At 49.1% G+C, this 15727-nt stretch overlaps 1 protein-coding gene across 1 annotated transcript in view; it reads left to right on the top strand.

Annotated features, from left to right (window-relative positions):
• The first annotated feature begins 2953 nt into the window (after positions 1 to 2953).
• The window catches only part of FAM3A (family with sequence similarity 3 member A), a 21849-nt gene continuing 9075 nt past the window's right edge, over positions 2954 to 15727 (top strand). Inside the window, exons 1-4 of the mRNA XM_015405527.1 lie at positions 2954 to 3073; positions 5261 to 5371; positions 11342 to 11365; positions 15321 to 15444. Of these exons, the coding sequence (XP_015261013.1) occupies positions 3061 to 3073; positions 5261 to 5371; positions 11342 to 11365; positions 15321 to 15444 (272 nt within the window). The 5' untranslated portion in view covers positions 2954 to 3060. The remainder of the gene's footprint in view (positions 3074 to 5260; positions 5372 to 11341; positions 11366 to 15320; positions 15445 to 15727) is intronic.

Raw genomic sequence — 15727 nt, forward strand, 5'->3', positions numbered from 1 at the left:
GTATTCCAAATGAGGTCTCACCATTGATTTATATAGGGGCATTATTATATTGGCTGATCTGTTTTCAATACCCTTCCTAATAATCCCCAGCATAGCATTGGCCTTCTTTATTGCAGTCACACACTGTCTCGACATTTTCAGTGAGTTATCCACTACAACTCCAAGATCTCTCTCTTGCTCAGTCTCTGCCAGTTCAGACCCCATCAATGTGTATTTATATTTAGGATTTTTGGCTCCAATGTGCATCACCTTGCACTTGGCCACATTGAACCCCATTTGCCATGTTGACGCCCACTCGCCCATCCTTGACAGATCCCCTTGGAGTGCCTCACAATCCTCACTGGTTTTCACCACCCTGAACAACTTTGTATCATCCGCAAATTTAGCCACTTCACTGCTTACTCCCATCTCCAAATCATTAATGAACAAGTTAAAAAGCAGTGGACCAAGTACTGATCCCTGCGGTACCCCACTGCTTACCACCCTCCACTGAGAAAATTGCCCACCTACACTCACTCTCTGTTTTCTATGAACTAGCCAGTTTTTGATCCATAAAAGGACTTGTCCTTCTATCCCATGATTTTTGAGCTTACTTAGGAGCCTTTGATGAGGAACTTTATCAAAAGCTTTCTGGAAGTCAAGGTAAATAATATCTATTGGATCCCCCTTGTCCACATGTTTGTTCACCCCCTCAAAGAACACTAACAGGTTAGTGAGACAAGATCTTCCCTTACAGAAACCGTGCTGAGTCTGCCTCAATAGGTTTTGTTCATCTATGTGCCTACTAATTCTTTCCTTAATAATGGTTTCCACCAATTTACCCGGTATCGACGTCAGACTGACTGGCCTGTAATTTCCCGGATCTCCTCTGGAACCCTTTTTAAAGATGGGAGTGACATTAGCTACCTTCCAATCCTCAGGAATGGAGGCAGATTTTAAGGAAAGATTACATATCTTTGTCAGGAGATCTACAAGTTCACATTTGAGTTCTTTCAGAACTCTCGGATGTATGCCATCTGGGCCTGGTGATTTTTCAGTTTTTAAGTTGTCTATCAGTTTTAGGACCTCCTCTCTCGTCACCTCAATCTGACTCAGGTCTTTCAACACCCCTCCTGAAATCAGTGGTTCTGGAGTGGGCAAGCACTTCTCATCTTCCACAGTGAAGACGGAGGCAAAAAATGCATTTAGCTTCTCAGCCATTTCCCTATCATCCTTCAATACTCCTTTTACCCCTTGGTCGTCCAAGGGCCCCACTGCCTCCCTGGCTGGTTTCCTGTTTCTAATGTATTTGAAGAAAGTTTTATTGTTGGTTTTTAGGTTTTTTGCTATATGCTCCTCATATTCCCTTTTTGCCTGCCTGACAACAGACTTGCATTTTATTTGCCATAGCCTGTGTTCTGTTTTATCAGCCTCACTGTGACTAGCTTTCCACTGTTTAAAGGAATCCTTTTTACCTTTTACAGCTTCCATTACTTTGTTTGTTAACCATGCAGGCTTTTTCCTATACCTGTTTGTGCCTTTCCTAACCTGCGGAATTTTTTTTTTTTAGCTTCTAGGATCGTAGTTTTAAATAGTTTCCAAGCTTCCCCAATGGCTTTGACCCTTTTTACTTTTCCTTTCAGTTTCCTCCCCATATGCCTCCTCATATCAGAGAAGTTTCCCCTTTTAAAGTTAAAAGTGGTTGTGTGAGCCTTTTTGGCCAATTCCCTATTTATACAAATGTTGAACTCAACAACATTATGATCACTGTTCCCAAGCGGTGCAATTACTTTTACATCTCTTACCAGGTCTTGAGTGTTACTTAGGACCAAATCAAGGATCGCCTCTCCCCTGGTAGGTTCTGTGACCATCTGCTCCATGGCACAGTCATTTAGAGTGTCTAGAAACTCAATCTCTTTTTCTCGACTAGAACACACATTATGACACAGTGGTTTTGTCTAGCTGCTATCTTTAATTCATTCATCATTTTATAATCTGGTGGGCGATAACAAACTCCCAGTGTTAAGTTTCCTTTTGGACCCCCTATTTCAACCCATAGAATTTCCAGAAGCGAATCCAATTCTCTTAGCCTCTCAATCTTTCTGGACTTTATATGTCGTAAGCTACTTTGGATCCTCATTGGTGGGAAGAGTAGGGTATAAATAAAATTAATCAAAGATGATCAAGGGCTGTGGCATTTTAAGCATCTGGTGTACTTAACTGCGATGATTTTATTGTGTTTTACAGTTTTTTATTATTGTGGGTTGCCACGAGAACCTGAACCAGCTGCTGTAACAGCTTACGCAATTTTAAATATAACCAGAAAGCCAGGGTTCGTTTTGACTCCCTGTCGAGTGGGGAAGACCCAGCTTCCTGCTGCATAATGTGTGAAATAAGGAAAAGGTAAACGTTTCCCTTGCTTGAAAGCCAGTCAAATCCGACTCTAGGGGGCGGTGTTCATCTCCGTTTCCAAGCCGAAGAGCCAGCGCTGTCCGAAGACGTCCCCGTGGTCATGTGGCCGGCATGACTATACGCCAAGGCGCACGGAACGCTGTTACCTTCCCACCGAAGCGGTACCTCTTTATCTACTTGCAATTTCTTGCTTTCGAACTGCTAGGCTGGCAGGAGCTGGGACCAGAGATGGGAGGTCACTCCATCATGCGGCACTCGGGTCTCGAACTGCCAAACTACCGACCTTCCGGCCTGCAGTTCAGCATGTTAACGACTTGGCCACCGCAGCCCCATAATGTCTGAAATAGAAACGTACAAATCAGACAGTTTTACTTCAGTGTTATGAGCCTTGCTGGATTCCAGGGAGGCTGGGTATCAGGATCTGTGTTTTACATTTTAACTGAGCCTGTGGTGGTTTGGATCGGAGTCTTCTGGATGGCGCAGGCTGCATTAGAACAAAAATACTATTTTAAAAAGCTCTTTGGGCTGATCCAGACTGTCCTTTCGTATTCCCTGCAGCTTGAAAGGGACATGTGACTCACCCGCGGCAGAATCCCTCACTCCGGCCCGGGCACCGCAGGAGTACAGACGCGTTGGGTTCTTGCCGGTTCCGGACACTGGCAAGGGAACATGAGACTAGCAGGTGAGGTCTAGCTGGGAGAACATGTGATGTCTTCCCTGGGGAATATCCCCAGGTCAGGTGGAAAGGTGCATTCAAGAGTTTTGCAGTTCCCAGGCACGAGTGGGCCTGTTTCAGAATGAGACAACAGCACACAGAGGGAGGGGGCTGAAACCTTCTCCCCTTCATACACAATAATTTCCTGACCTGAAGCCCCAGGTAGGGGCTGTTTGCCCTGCTGTGGAAAGGTAGTGTGTAGCTCATCAGGATACGTCAGTAGCAGTGGGGCAAAGAGACCCCTCCCTGGACACACACACACACAGCCGGTTTGGCGTAGTGGTTAGGAGCGCGGACGCTGATCTGGGAGAACCGGGTTTATTTATTTATTATTTTTGTGTTTATACCCCGCCCTCCCCGCGGACGGGCTCAGGGCGGCTTACGAGGGGGCAAAATAGGCCCATACATAAAAACAGGGTAAAAACAGTAAAAACCAACAAATATTACAAATAAAGTGCTCAGATTTAAAAACAAGATGGTCATCCGTTAGAGGTAGGTGGTCTTTCATGGAGGTAGGTAGTGTCCAGTAGATGTTAAACTGTCCAGTCCAGCGGTACCAGCCCAGCGCTGTATTGTGGCCAGATCTTCCGTAGGGCCGTCTCCTTGCTCCGTTTGTTGTCAACACCGTTGGTAGTGGTAGTGGTGGCTCCTACATAAAAGCCTGGCAGAAGAGCTCCGTCTCGCAGGCCCTGCGGTGCTGTACTAGGTCCCGCAGGGCCCTGATCTCCTCCGGGAGCTCATTCCACCAGGTAGGAGCCGCCACTGAGAAGGACCTGGCCCTCTTCACAGCAAGCCTTGCCTCCCTGGGGCCTGGAATACCGAAGTGCTCTTGTGTCCCAGACCGAAGTGCTCTTAGGGGTCTTAGGGATTCCCCACTCTTCCACATGCAGCTCCTGGTGTGACCTTGGGCCAGTCACAAGTTCTCTCAGAGCTGTTGTCTCAAGAGCAGTCCTTGAAAGAGCTCTCTCAGCCCCACCTACTTCACGGGCAGTGTTCCCTCTAAGCTGAGATAGTATGAGGTAGCTCATAGTTTTTTAGCCTCCAGCTCACACATTTTTGTCATAGCTCAGGAAGGATGGCTCCAGAGCAAACTCATTTGTGCCGTAGCCAAATCACTCGCTCACAACTTTAATGCCAGTAGCTCACAAGGTAGAATTTTTGCTCACAAGATTCCACAGCTTAGAGCAGTGATGGCGAACCTTTTAGAGACCGAGTGCCCAAACTGCGACCCAAACCCCACTTATTTATCACAAAGTGCCAACACGGCAATTTAACCTGAATACTGAGGTTTTACTTCAGAAAAAACAACCCATACATTAATTTAAGATGATCTAAACAAAGTAAGGAAAGCAATCCCAAATGCTTTCATTTACTTAAAATTATTTGGCAGAGAATTTGACACTTTAACGATGGTCTGGGCCTGGCTGGGGTGATGGCACGCGTGCCTACAGAGAGGGCTCTGAGTGCCACCTCTGGCACCCATGCCATAGGTTCGCCACCACTGGCTTAGAGGGAACATTGCTCACGGGCAGTGTTCCCTCTAAACTGAGTTGGTGTGAGCTAGCTCACAGTTTTTTTGCCTGTAGCTCACACATTTTTGTCTCAGCTTAGGGAGGAGGGCTCCAGAGCAAACTAATTGATGCAGTAGCCAAATTGCTCACTCACAACTTTAATGCCAGGAGCTCACAGAGTAGAATTTTTGCTCACAAGACTCCACAGCTTAGAGGGAGCATTGCTCACGGGGTGTCTGTTGTGGGGAGGGGAAGGGAAAGGAGTTTGTAAGCCGCTCTGAGACGCTTTCGCGTAGTGAAGGGCGGGGTATAAATCCAATCTCCTCCTCCTCCTCTTCTTCTGAAAATGGTGGGTGAGGGGAGGCAGAAGCCCCTCCCCCCCACTCCGTTCCCAATCCATTCCCAGGCCCTTGAGATTTCCGACAGCTGCCGTCTGACTGAGGGCGGTGAGAGAAAACGGCAATGCGGCTTGTTTAGTAAACGTAATAACTTTTTTGGCTCTCAGGAAGCCCTTTGTCTCCAGGGCCATGGGGGGGGGGGACGGTAACGGGCAGAACCGGAGGACGGCCGCACTCGGGTTCCGCTCTCGAGGACTTTGTGGGTCTTGCCGCTCATACGATCTTCTCCTCCTCGACTGCCTCAGGACCGCTTCGCGTCGTGGTTATCATCCTGACAGCCGGCCTGACCTGGATCCTCGTGAGCGTCCTGTTGGGTACCCAGAGCGGCTTCTCTCGCCTGCAGCAGCTCCTCAACAGTAAGAACCGGGGCGGCAAAACGACGGAGGCGGGAAAGGCAAAGGCTGGGGCTCTAGGAAGGGGCTGGCCTTGCAGTTATCGGGGCCTTTCTGATCCATGCAGGGGTCCCCGGACCCTTTTTGAGCCCGCGGGCACCTTTGGAGTTCTGACCAAGGGTGGTGGATGCAACCACAAGATGGCTGCTGCGGGAGGCGGGGCCTCGTTCACGCCGAGAAAGCCTAAGTGCAGGGGAGAAGAGGGGTGGATTTGGAGGGGAAAACACCGGGAAACGGGAGCGAGAGAGAATAAAACCAGCACTGTGGAAGCGGCTGCCTCTGCAACAATCTTATTTTAATCTGCACAGCCGATTGGCTCTCCAGCAGCCTATCAGAAGCCCTGCTGGGCAAGAGCACCAGCTAGCCCTGCCCACTTTCAAGAAACGCTTGGCAGACACTGGACTGGGTGTTGGCGATCGCCTCGGTGCCCACGGCTGCCACCTTGGAGACTCTGGATTCACGCATCTCTGTACTTCTGCGCTTCCGTCTGTTTTTCAAGGCGCAGGAACGAACGCAGGGGTGGCTGCAGTTGCGAGATCTAGAGACCTTGGTGTGGAAACGGCAGGAGGGTTTAGATTCCTTTAAAAGACAGTGCACCTGTCCTCCGTGAATCTGGCTGTAAGCCATGATCGTTGAAGGGAGCCTCTAACCCCAGACGGAGCATACTTATGAATACCAGATGTCAGGGCGAGGTCACATGAGGGAGGGAGGCTGGATCCCTCCCGGGCCTGCTTGTGAACGTGCATCTGGCTAGCAGCTGTGGAAACGGGAGGCTCGATCTGTACAGATGTTGGGGGCAATCCAGCAAAGCATTCCTTAAGTTCTCTCCAGGTGCTATATGCTGGGTTAGGGAGGAAGCTCTGAGTTGCTTTGCTCGCATTGTGGGGGCTTCGCTTTAACTGGGGGGTTTGCCATCTGGACGAGGAAAGAGAGACCCTCACTGAGCTCAGCTGAGCGGCAAATGTGTCTGAGGGCCCTCTGGTTCTCTCTGTTTTCATCTGTCGGACGAGCCACCAGAGAGAGGCTGAAGACTCTGGCCACGTCCGCACTGTCGTTTTTGTTACTCATCTGTCCCTATTGCTTTGGGTCCCGTCCCCCCCATTTTCGACATGTGTTTTGCTCCCTCTGGGACTACTATAGAGAGCAATGGGGGGGGCGGGAAACCCTGAAGCAATAAGGTCAGGCGAGTGACAAAAATGACAGTGGGGAAGTGGCCTCCATCGCAGCCAGTCCTTTGTAATTTATGGCGACGTTTTCACTTCGTCATAGCCACCAGCACCTGTAAAGGTAAAGGTTCCCTTGCTCGAAAGCCAGTCGAATCCGACTCTAGGGTTGCGTTGCTCATCTCTGTTTCCAAGCCGAAGAGCCAGCGCTGTCCGAAGATGTTTCCGTGGTCATGTGGCCGGCCTGACTAAACACCAAGGCGCACGGAACGCTGTTCCCTTCCCACCGAAGTGGTACCTCTTTATCTACTTGCAATTTCTTGCTTTCGAACTGCTAGGTTGGCAGGAGCTGGAACTAGAGGCGGGGGCTCACTCCGTCGTGCGGCACACTCGGGTCTCGAACTGCTGAACTACCGACCTTCCACAGCCTGCAGTTCAGCGCCTTAACCACTTGAGCCACCAGCACCTATAAGTCATAGGTATTCTTAGGGCACAATCATACGCACAATTAGACCCGCCATAGGCACGAATGCCGGGCGGATTTAAAGGGCGTGATCAGACAACAACATCTGGGGAGCGCCCCGCAGCCGTCGGCAACCCGTTTTGCTCCGCCGCAGAAGCGGACTTAAAAGACACCGGGGGAAATCCGGTAGTAAACAGATTGTGACGGGCCATGGGCAGACTTTCCTGTGTCTGATCGCTCCAGCGTGCTCTCAGGGCATCGGGATGGTCTGATCAGGCCATACCGACTCCATGCCGTTGTCCCCCCCCCCCCCCCCGCGCTCGCGTCGCACCTCGGTGCAGAGATGCAATTCATCGATTCCTCGTTTAAGCACACTGGAAACAATCGGCAAAAAAAAAAACCCCGACTCACCTGCGGTTGCGTCTGATCACGCAGTGGCGTCTGTGCCCGCAGCTTCCAAGGACTCTGTGATCGCGCAACTGCGGGTCAAATTCCTCCGGAGGAAATAGCCTTGCTTCCCCCCCCCCTTTTTTCTGGCGTGTGTGACCGCGACCTTAGAAAAATATACTTAAGCAGAGATAAAAACAACAGAGCACTGAGTAAGGGTCCATGTGTATGTTTGAAAAATAGCTTTACTAGAACTAACATGGGAAAAAGGTAAACAGGATGCAAAACAACAAATACTAGATCTTATATGTTTACTGCTGGAAGATTACTAGAAGAATGGCGCCTCTTTCTCACCAAGAAACAAAGGGAGGTAGATACCCCAAGATCCTAATAGCCAATACGTTGATTTCCAGTCACAAAGCTAAAGTCATTTAACTAAGACCTCCTACAAGATTTGTGGGCTTTTTCTCACTTAGTGACGGATTGGATACAGGAAACACATGTGACTTCCTGTTGACCAAACAAACAAAGTTAACTCTATCATTGCTGAAGTGTTTTAACTTGCTAAGCAATGCTCCCTCTAAGCTGTGGAGTCTTGCGAGCAGAAAAATCTACTTTGTGAGCTATTGGCATGTGAGCGATTTGGCTGCTGCATAAATCAGTTTGCTCTGGAACCCTCTTTCCTGAGCTAAGACAACACGTGAGCCGGAGGCTAAAGAACTGTGATCCAGCTCACACTCGCTCAGAACACTGTTGATAAGCCCAACAGTAAGTTTCCCCAGGATGGCAGATATTGGCTCCCTAAGGCTGTGTCGAGTCAGGAAAATGGCCCTGTATTTGTGTGTGTGATGCCACCTCTACTTGTACATCCAATAGAGCAGTGAGACGCACAGTATATAGATTAAACAAAAAAAAAATCAGTTGTGTGTGGCGTCGATACCAATTTCGAAAACCAATAAATGGTTAAAGAAAAATCCGCTTATAGACAAATTAAGCCACGTATTCAGTTTCGAAACCCTAGGCAAAATTATTCATACGATATACAATTCATGATCAGGGCATAGATGATTAAACCGAAGTCCTATATGTGGCTCACAAAGTCCAAAATACTCCAAGTTGTTCAGTCCCTCCTGATGGACAATATGCTTCACAGTATAAAGGAGGAAAATGAGCATCCGGAAGATATCTACTCCAACAGTTCCAAAAAGGAACGCAGGAATGGTTCCAAAAGAACTACAGCAGGGGTGTCAAGCTCATTTGCTATGAGGGCCGGATCTGACATAAATGAGACTTTGTTGGGCCCCTGGGCCACGTGTGTCATCAAATGTAATGCCAGGTAGCGGAGACATAAACTTTATAAAGGACACAAACACAAAGGTGTTTTTTTTAACTTAAAATAAAAACATCCTTAAAACATTAGCTCTGTAAGTTGCACACCTGCTTTTGATTTATTGACATTCACCACAGAAATCTCATGCTCAGAGTTCTGAGTCTAGGACCCAGGTTAAAACATGAAATGGCTGAGCGATTAAGAGAGTCTGGTGAAGCAAGCTATGGTGCAGCAGCAGCAGCAGAACAGGAAGGAGGAGATGGCCGGTTCCACTGTGGGCCTGATGGAAGCCTTCTGGGTGCCTGATCTGGCCCCCGGTCTGCATGTTTGACAACCCTGAGCTACAGGATTGCTAGCTTTCTCAACATGCTCCACGTTTCACCAATATGGCTTTGTCAAGTTGGAACCAGCACCTTGAAAGGTATCCCTGAAAATCAGTCTCAGCGCATTCAGTTCACAATATCGTTTTCAAAGCGGGCTTATGCCTTCACAATGAGAATCCTGAACGCTGCGAAGGCATAGCCCATTTTGAAATTGATATCGTTGCACAGCTAATTTCTTTTTATTAGTTGTAGACTTTCTGGGCTGTATGGCCGTGGTCTTGGCATTGTAGGGCCTGGTGTTTCGCCAGCAGCTGTGACTGGCATCCTCAGAGGTATACCTCTACTTGTGCCCCACAGTCCTGATTCACACCCGCCTAGAGATGTAAAATTGGGAAAAATGCTGCATTAACACTTCTTTTTTCTTTTCCGGATTGAAAGTCATTCTGTTTAGGAACATAAAATATGACTACGGACATTTTTACTTGGCATGAAATTATCACAACTAGCATATTAAAAATATAGTGTATCCAAACTATTACAAACAGAATACCCACCCGCATGCAAAAACAAAACTGAAACCTTTTCCTTTTCTTGTGACAACAGCACCTCCTAAAGGAAGAAATGCCTCTTGTTCTTGCATTGGAGAGTTCAGTTTGTAACCTAGGACTTGCTTGTCCTCAGTGCACAGAAAGTAGATCAATCTGATACCATACATATTTTTTAGAAATGATTTGGAAAATATTTGAACACCTTGTCTTAAAGTATTTTATTCATCATGTTAAAATAAAACCTTCCATAATCAATTTTTGTTCTTTTCTTTTCTCAATTTTTCCAATTTTTCGGAAAAAAACAAAAAAGGCTTCAGGAAAAAAATGGGGAAAACCCACGTTTTTTCCCTGAATTTTTCCGGGTTTTTTTCCGGCCCTTCACATCTCTACATCTGCCCCTCCCTCTCCCCGCCAACACCTGTGGAACTGGAAATTGACTTCCCCGTACAGAACCTGCATCTGATCAAAAGTCCATACGGTGTTGTGCTGGTCTGTGACCGTATTAGTAAAGATTTTGACTAAGTCCTTAGGGTGGACCTGGGGAGGATACGGGGATAACGTAACATATAGTTTGGCCTTGAGCTGCAAGCGAGGAGCAGTCTTGAAAAACCCGTGACTCAGACTATGGGCCTGATGTAATGGAGATGTATGTTTTAAGCTGGTGAGATGAGTCCCTCTTGCCTTTCTTTATGTGTGTGTGTTTGTGAGTATGTGGTTGCTTGCCTAGAAGTCATGGTGATGTCAGCTACGCTGCAATATTGTTTATAGCTGCAGGTTCGCATGCATGACCTGTGTACCAGTTGATGCCACATTCCTTTCTCCCTGCTTCTGCCTTCGTTATCTCTGACCTTGTAGTCCTGCCGATGTAGTGTCTCCCCATTAATTAACCGTGAGACTAGTTTCATTTCCCAGCCTTGGCTCTAACTGTTCTAGGGTTTCCTTCCCGCCCACGGGAGTCAGGCCGATTGGCCCATGGGGGGGGGGGGGGGGGGGTGGAGGGTGGTGGTGGTTTGAATGGACTATATCTCTTGATGCTTGCCATGTATTAGTTATTCCTAACTGTGAACATGTTCCTGCTGCAACCATAGTTCTAACAATAAAGTATAACCTTCTTGGAAGCGTGTGCTCAGTTGTTTGACTGTGGGTCCTGACAGGTGACTTCTGGCGACCCCTAGTGGGGTGTGGATGTTTCAGAGAGGTGGCTTGTTAGCCTGCTTCTGCCTCCGGGCCCTGGTATTCCTTTGGAGGTCTCCCATCCAAGTACTTGGCAGGGTCAGCCACAATGCTCCCTCTAAGCTGTGGAGTCTTGGGAGCAAAAATTCTACTTTGTGAGCTAACTGGCATTAAAGTTGTGAGCGGGCGATCTGCCTGCTGCATAACTTAGTTTGCTCTGGAGCCGTCCCTTCCTGAGCGAAGGCAAAAAATGTGTGAGCTGGAGGCTGAAAAACTGTGAGCTAGCTCACACTAACTCAGCTTAGAGGGAACACTGGTCAGCCCTGCTTAGCTTCCGAGATCTGATGCGATCGGGCTGGCCTGGGCTGTCCAGGTGTGGGCCCTCTTGCCTTTCTGTCTGACGGTCTCTTCCAAATCTGATTAAAGCAAAACCCTCAATTGAATTAACTTTCAGTTTAATTAAATGGCCTGTGGAACGCGGTGGTGAGGCAGGGCGAGTGCTGTTTCCGTCTCTTCCTGACCTTGCCTCTTCTCTGCTTCCCTGCAGATCCCGAGAATCCTCCCAGCACAGGTAGGTGACTTTGCCTTCATTCTCCTTGGATTCTTCCCCATCCTCCCCTTTTGCAAACCTTTGACCCTGAGAGCCCCTTTGGTGTGGTGGTTGAGTGTGCGGATTCTAATCTCGGAGAACCGGGTTTGATTCCCCACTCCTCCACATGCAGCGGCTGGTGTGACCTTGGGTCAGTCACAAGTTCTCTCAGAGCTGTTCTCTCGAAGAGCAGTCCCTGAAAGAGCTCTCTCAGCCCCGTCTGCCCCTCACAGGGTGTCTGCTGTGGGGAGGGGAAAGGAAAGAAGATTGTAAGCAGCTCTGAGACTCCCGAGTGAAGGGCGGGGTATAAATCCAATCCCTCCCCTCCCCCTCCTTTTTCTTCGTCTTCCTGCCCTTGTTAAAAGCCACCCATCAGCAGTGCTCCCTCTAAGCTGTGGAATCTTGTGAGCAAAAATTCTACTCTGTGAGCTACTGGCATTAAAGTTGTGAGCCAGCGATTTGGCTCCTGCATCAATTAGTTTGCTCCGGAGCCATCCTTCCTGAGCTAAGACAAGAATGTGTGAGCTGGAGGCTAAAAAACTGTGAGCTAGCCCACACTAACTCGGCTTGGAGGGAACACTGGTGACGAGTACAGCTCAGCCAAGGGGTTAGTCTGTCAGCTACGCTCTCCGGACAAAACTGGCGGCAGAACGTTGGTCCCTTTGCAGTGCAGAGGAGCGGCAGAACGTTGGTCCCTTTGCAGTGCAGAAAGAAGCTCTGCGTTTCTGGGAGCTCAGGCCCACCTTCCACCAAGATCTGCCCAAAGGGATCACAGCGTAATGGAAGCAACTGCAGACGGAGAGGAAAGCCCTTGCCGACCATTAAATCCGGGGCTCGAGGTTGTCATGTGCTGATTGGTCCAGGTGGATACGGGTGCAGTAATCGGAGGAGGCTTTACATCTCAGAAGGGGTGATGTCCTCAAGGCCGGTAACCAGGATTTTGCGCCTTGTGGGGCACATTTTTTTCCGGTGGGGCCGAAGTCCTCAGTGCAGAAAGAAAAGCCATTTAGGCCAATAGAAAGCTGTGACCAGGACAGATCTCTGAATTGCAAGGTGTCAACCACTTTAGATGACAGTTCTCAGCTGCTGCAAGTTAATCACTTCTGCCGGCCTAAGCAACCATTCAGAGAACGAGCCGGCAGGTGGGGGTGATGACTTCTAGAATCAAGAAAGCTAACAGGCAGAAGAACCCTCTTAAAGGAGACCAGTTTCTTGACATAGCGTTAGAAGGGATCCTAGAGGTCACCTACTCCAACCCCCTTGCTCAGTGCAGGAATTAGTCAACTACAGCACCCCGCTCTGCTTAAAGGAGCATACACCTTTTAAAAATGTTTAAAAGTGATAAAAGCATTTACAGGAAAAATTCCCGTGGGGCTGTGCCTTTACGAAAGGGGGCAAAGCCCCCAAAAGCCCCACTGTAGCTATGGCCCTGGATTGACCTCACTTAGGCCCAGGCCTACAGCGGCTCTGTGAGCTGAGAGCATGTTGATGGCTTCCTCACAGAAAAGCACCATTCTGAGCTCAGAGGATGCTTCTGGGCATTAAGGCTAGGTTAAGAAGAGAAGCCACAGCGGTAGCGTCTAGAACCCAGCTGCTCTTTATGTACATTGAGACGGCATTTCAGGTCCAGAGCGGAAGCTGAGAAACAGGTAGTGCAGCTAGGAGCTTGGGGAGCTGCAACGAGGCATGTTATTGGGTGTCCTCCGTACCCTTCCCCACCCACCCTTTGTGCCCACACAAAGGAAGTGCTTTATTTCAAAACATACTCCTCCATTAACTGCACACCATCTCTCCCTGTTCAAGTAGTGCAAGACCCGGTATAAGCTACCGAAATTATTAAAAAGCTGCACCACAGTCTTTGCAGCATCAGAACAGCCCTGCTGGGTCAGACCAGTGGCCCACCCAGTCCCATGTCCTGTCTCACACACTGGCCAACCAGTTCCTCTTGGAGGGCCAACAACAGGGCACAGAGGCCGAGGCCTTCCCCTAATAAGAACATCAGAAGAGCCCTGCTGGATCAGACCAGGGAGGGTCCCTCTAGTCCAGCATCCCATCTCACACAGGGGCCAGCCAGTTCCTCTGGGGAGCCAACAACAAAGCACAGAGGCCGAGGCCTTCCCCCTATGACAGTGGTGGCGAACCTATGCCACAGGTGCCAGAGATGGCACTCAGAGCCCTCTCTGTGGGCACGCGTGCCATCGCCCCAGCCAGGCCCAGACCATCATTAAAGTGTCGAATTCTCTGCCAAATAATTTTAAGTAAATGAAAGCATTTGGGATTGCTTTCCTTACTTTGTTTGGATCATCTTAAGTTAATGTATGAGTTGTTTTTTCTAAAGTAAAACCTCAGTATTCAGGTTAAATTCCCGTGTTGGCACTTTGCGATAAATAAGTGGGTTTTGGGTCGCAGCTTGGGCACAAGGTTTGGCAACTTGCAATGTGGAGGTTCCCCTCAGCCACCATGGCTGGTAGCCATTGATAGACCTATCCTCCATGAATCTGTCCAATCCCCTTGTAAAGCTGCCTATTCCTCTGGCCATCACTACATCCTCTGGCAACGAATTCCACGTTTTGATCACTCTCTGGGTAAAGTAGTATTTCCTTTTGTCCGTCCTGAACCTACTGCCCATCGTTTGCTAGGCGATGGGGTATGAAGAACAAGTGGCTCTTCACAAAATGTGCCAAGGTGACCACAGTATGCTTTAATGCCCTAGACAAAATGGATCGGTCCGATTGGACCATTCTGAGCTAAGCAGGTCACTGGTCCGCGTCAGCATGAGGCGGCCACTTGTGTCCTGGGAAGCAACCTGTTGCCCATCCCTCATGGCTCCCTGGCATCAGATCTTCATTGATTGTCACCTGGCTTTCTTGGTCCTTAGAACATAAGAACATAAGAAAAGCCAATGTTGAATCAGACTAATGGCCCATCCAGTCCAACGCTCTGTCACACAGTGGCCAAAAAAATACCAGTTGCCACCTGGACACTAGAAGCCCTCCTGCTGTTGCCCCCCCCCCAAGCACCAAGAATACAGAGCATCACCTTATCTAATTCCCTTTTGAAGCCACCCATACTTGTAGCCGCCACCACTTCCTGTGGCAGTGAATTCCATGTGTTAATCACTCTTTGGGTGAAGAAGTACTTCCTTTTATCCGTTCTAACCTGACCGCTCAGCAATTTCATGGAGTGTCCACGAGTTCTTGTACTGTGAGAAAGGGAGAAAAGTACCTATTTCCCTACCTGCTCTATCCCATGCATCTATATATCTAATAGCGAAAGGTGCCCCCTGCGTGCGGATACCTAAATCCGCGCATCGGGGGCACCTGGGGGGGAGAGAGATTTTCGTGCACACTTGGGGCAGTCCGTTCTAACCCAACTGCTCACCAATTTCATGGAGTGCCCACGAGTACTTGTATTGTGAGAAAGGGAGAAAAGTACCTCTTTCTCTACCTGCTCTATCCCATGCATAACCTTATAAACCTCAATCATGTCCCCCCTCAGCCGTCGTTTCTCCAAGCTAAAGAGCCCCAAGTGCTTTAACCTTTCCTCATAGGGAAAGTGTTCCAACCCTTTGATCATTCGAGTTGCCCTTTTCTGCACTTCCAGTAGAAAAGGGTTAGAGTAGTGCTCAGTTACAAGCAGAGTCTTTTCGGTGGAGGTAGGCGCCACGTCTCGGGAGGGTCAGAACTGTAGCATTCGGCCTGCCGGCCAAAGCTGTGTAGCGTCCTCTCTCCTGCTACAAGAAAGAAGCTGGCTGACTTAACGGTGCAGTCCTATGCAGAGTCACTCTGACGGGCTTAAACCGGAGTCGCTCCGCATCCGACCGCTTTGCAAGAGGCCACCAGGCTTGGTGCAGGAGAGTCCGTCCGAGCCTGGGGCATTTGGCCTTTCCTGGTCGTCTCCGCATCACGTGTCTCCTGTCTCGTTGCTGCCCATCCAGAGCCCAGGCCCAAGAAGTACAAGTGCGGGTTGCCCCAGGCCTGCCCGGATCAGACCTTCGCCTTCAGGATCACCAGTGGTGCGGCGAACGTCATTGGGCCCAAGATCTGTTTGGAGGACAAGATGTGAGTGCGTGGCGTGGGAGGAGGAGGCGACGCAACGCCTGCGAGATGCAGCCCGCTGCCCTTGGTTAAGTGCGCGGACTCTAATCTGGGAGAACCGGGTTCGATCCCCCACTCCCGGATGACCTTGCAGTAGATCCGAACAACAAGGGGAAAAGACTAGTGGCACAGGAGTCCCAAATATACAAATTCCACTAGTAGAGAACACCATCACAGATTGCCAAAACAACATAGTGAACAATTATAAAGTTGTTGGTGTCACAACAACATTAATGCATACTATAAA

The sequence above is a fragment of the Gekko japonicus genome, unplaced genomic scaffold, assembly GCF_001447785.1.
Source record: "Gekko japonicus isolate JY-2015 unplaced genomic scaffold, Gekko_japonicus_V1.1 scaffold2530, whole genome shotgun sequence".
Lineage (NCBI taxonomy): Eukaryota > Metazoa > Chordata > Lepidosauria > Squamata > Gekkonidae > Gekko > Gekko japonicus.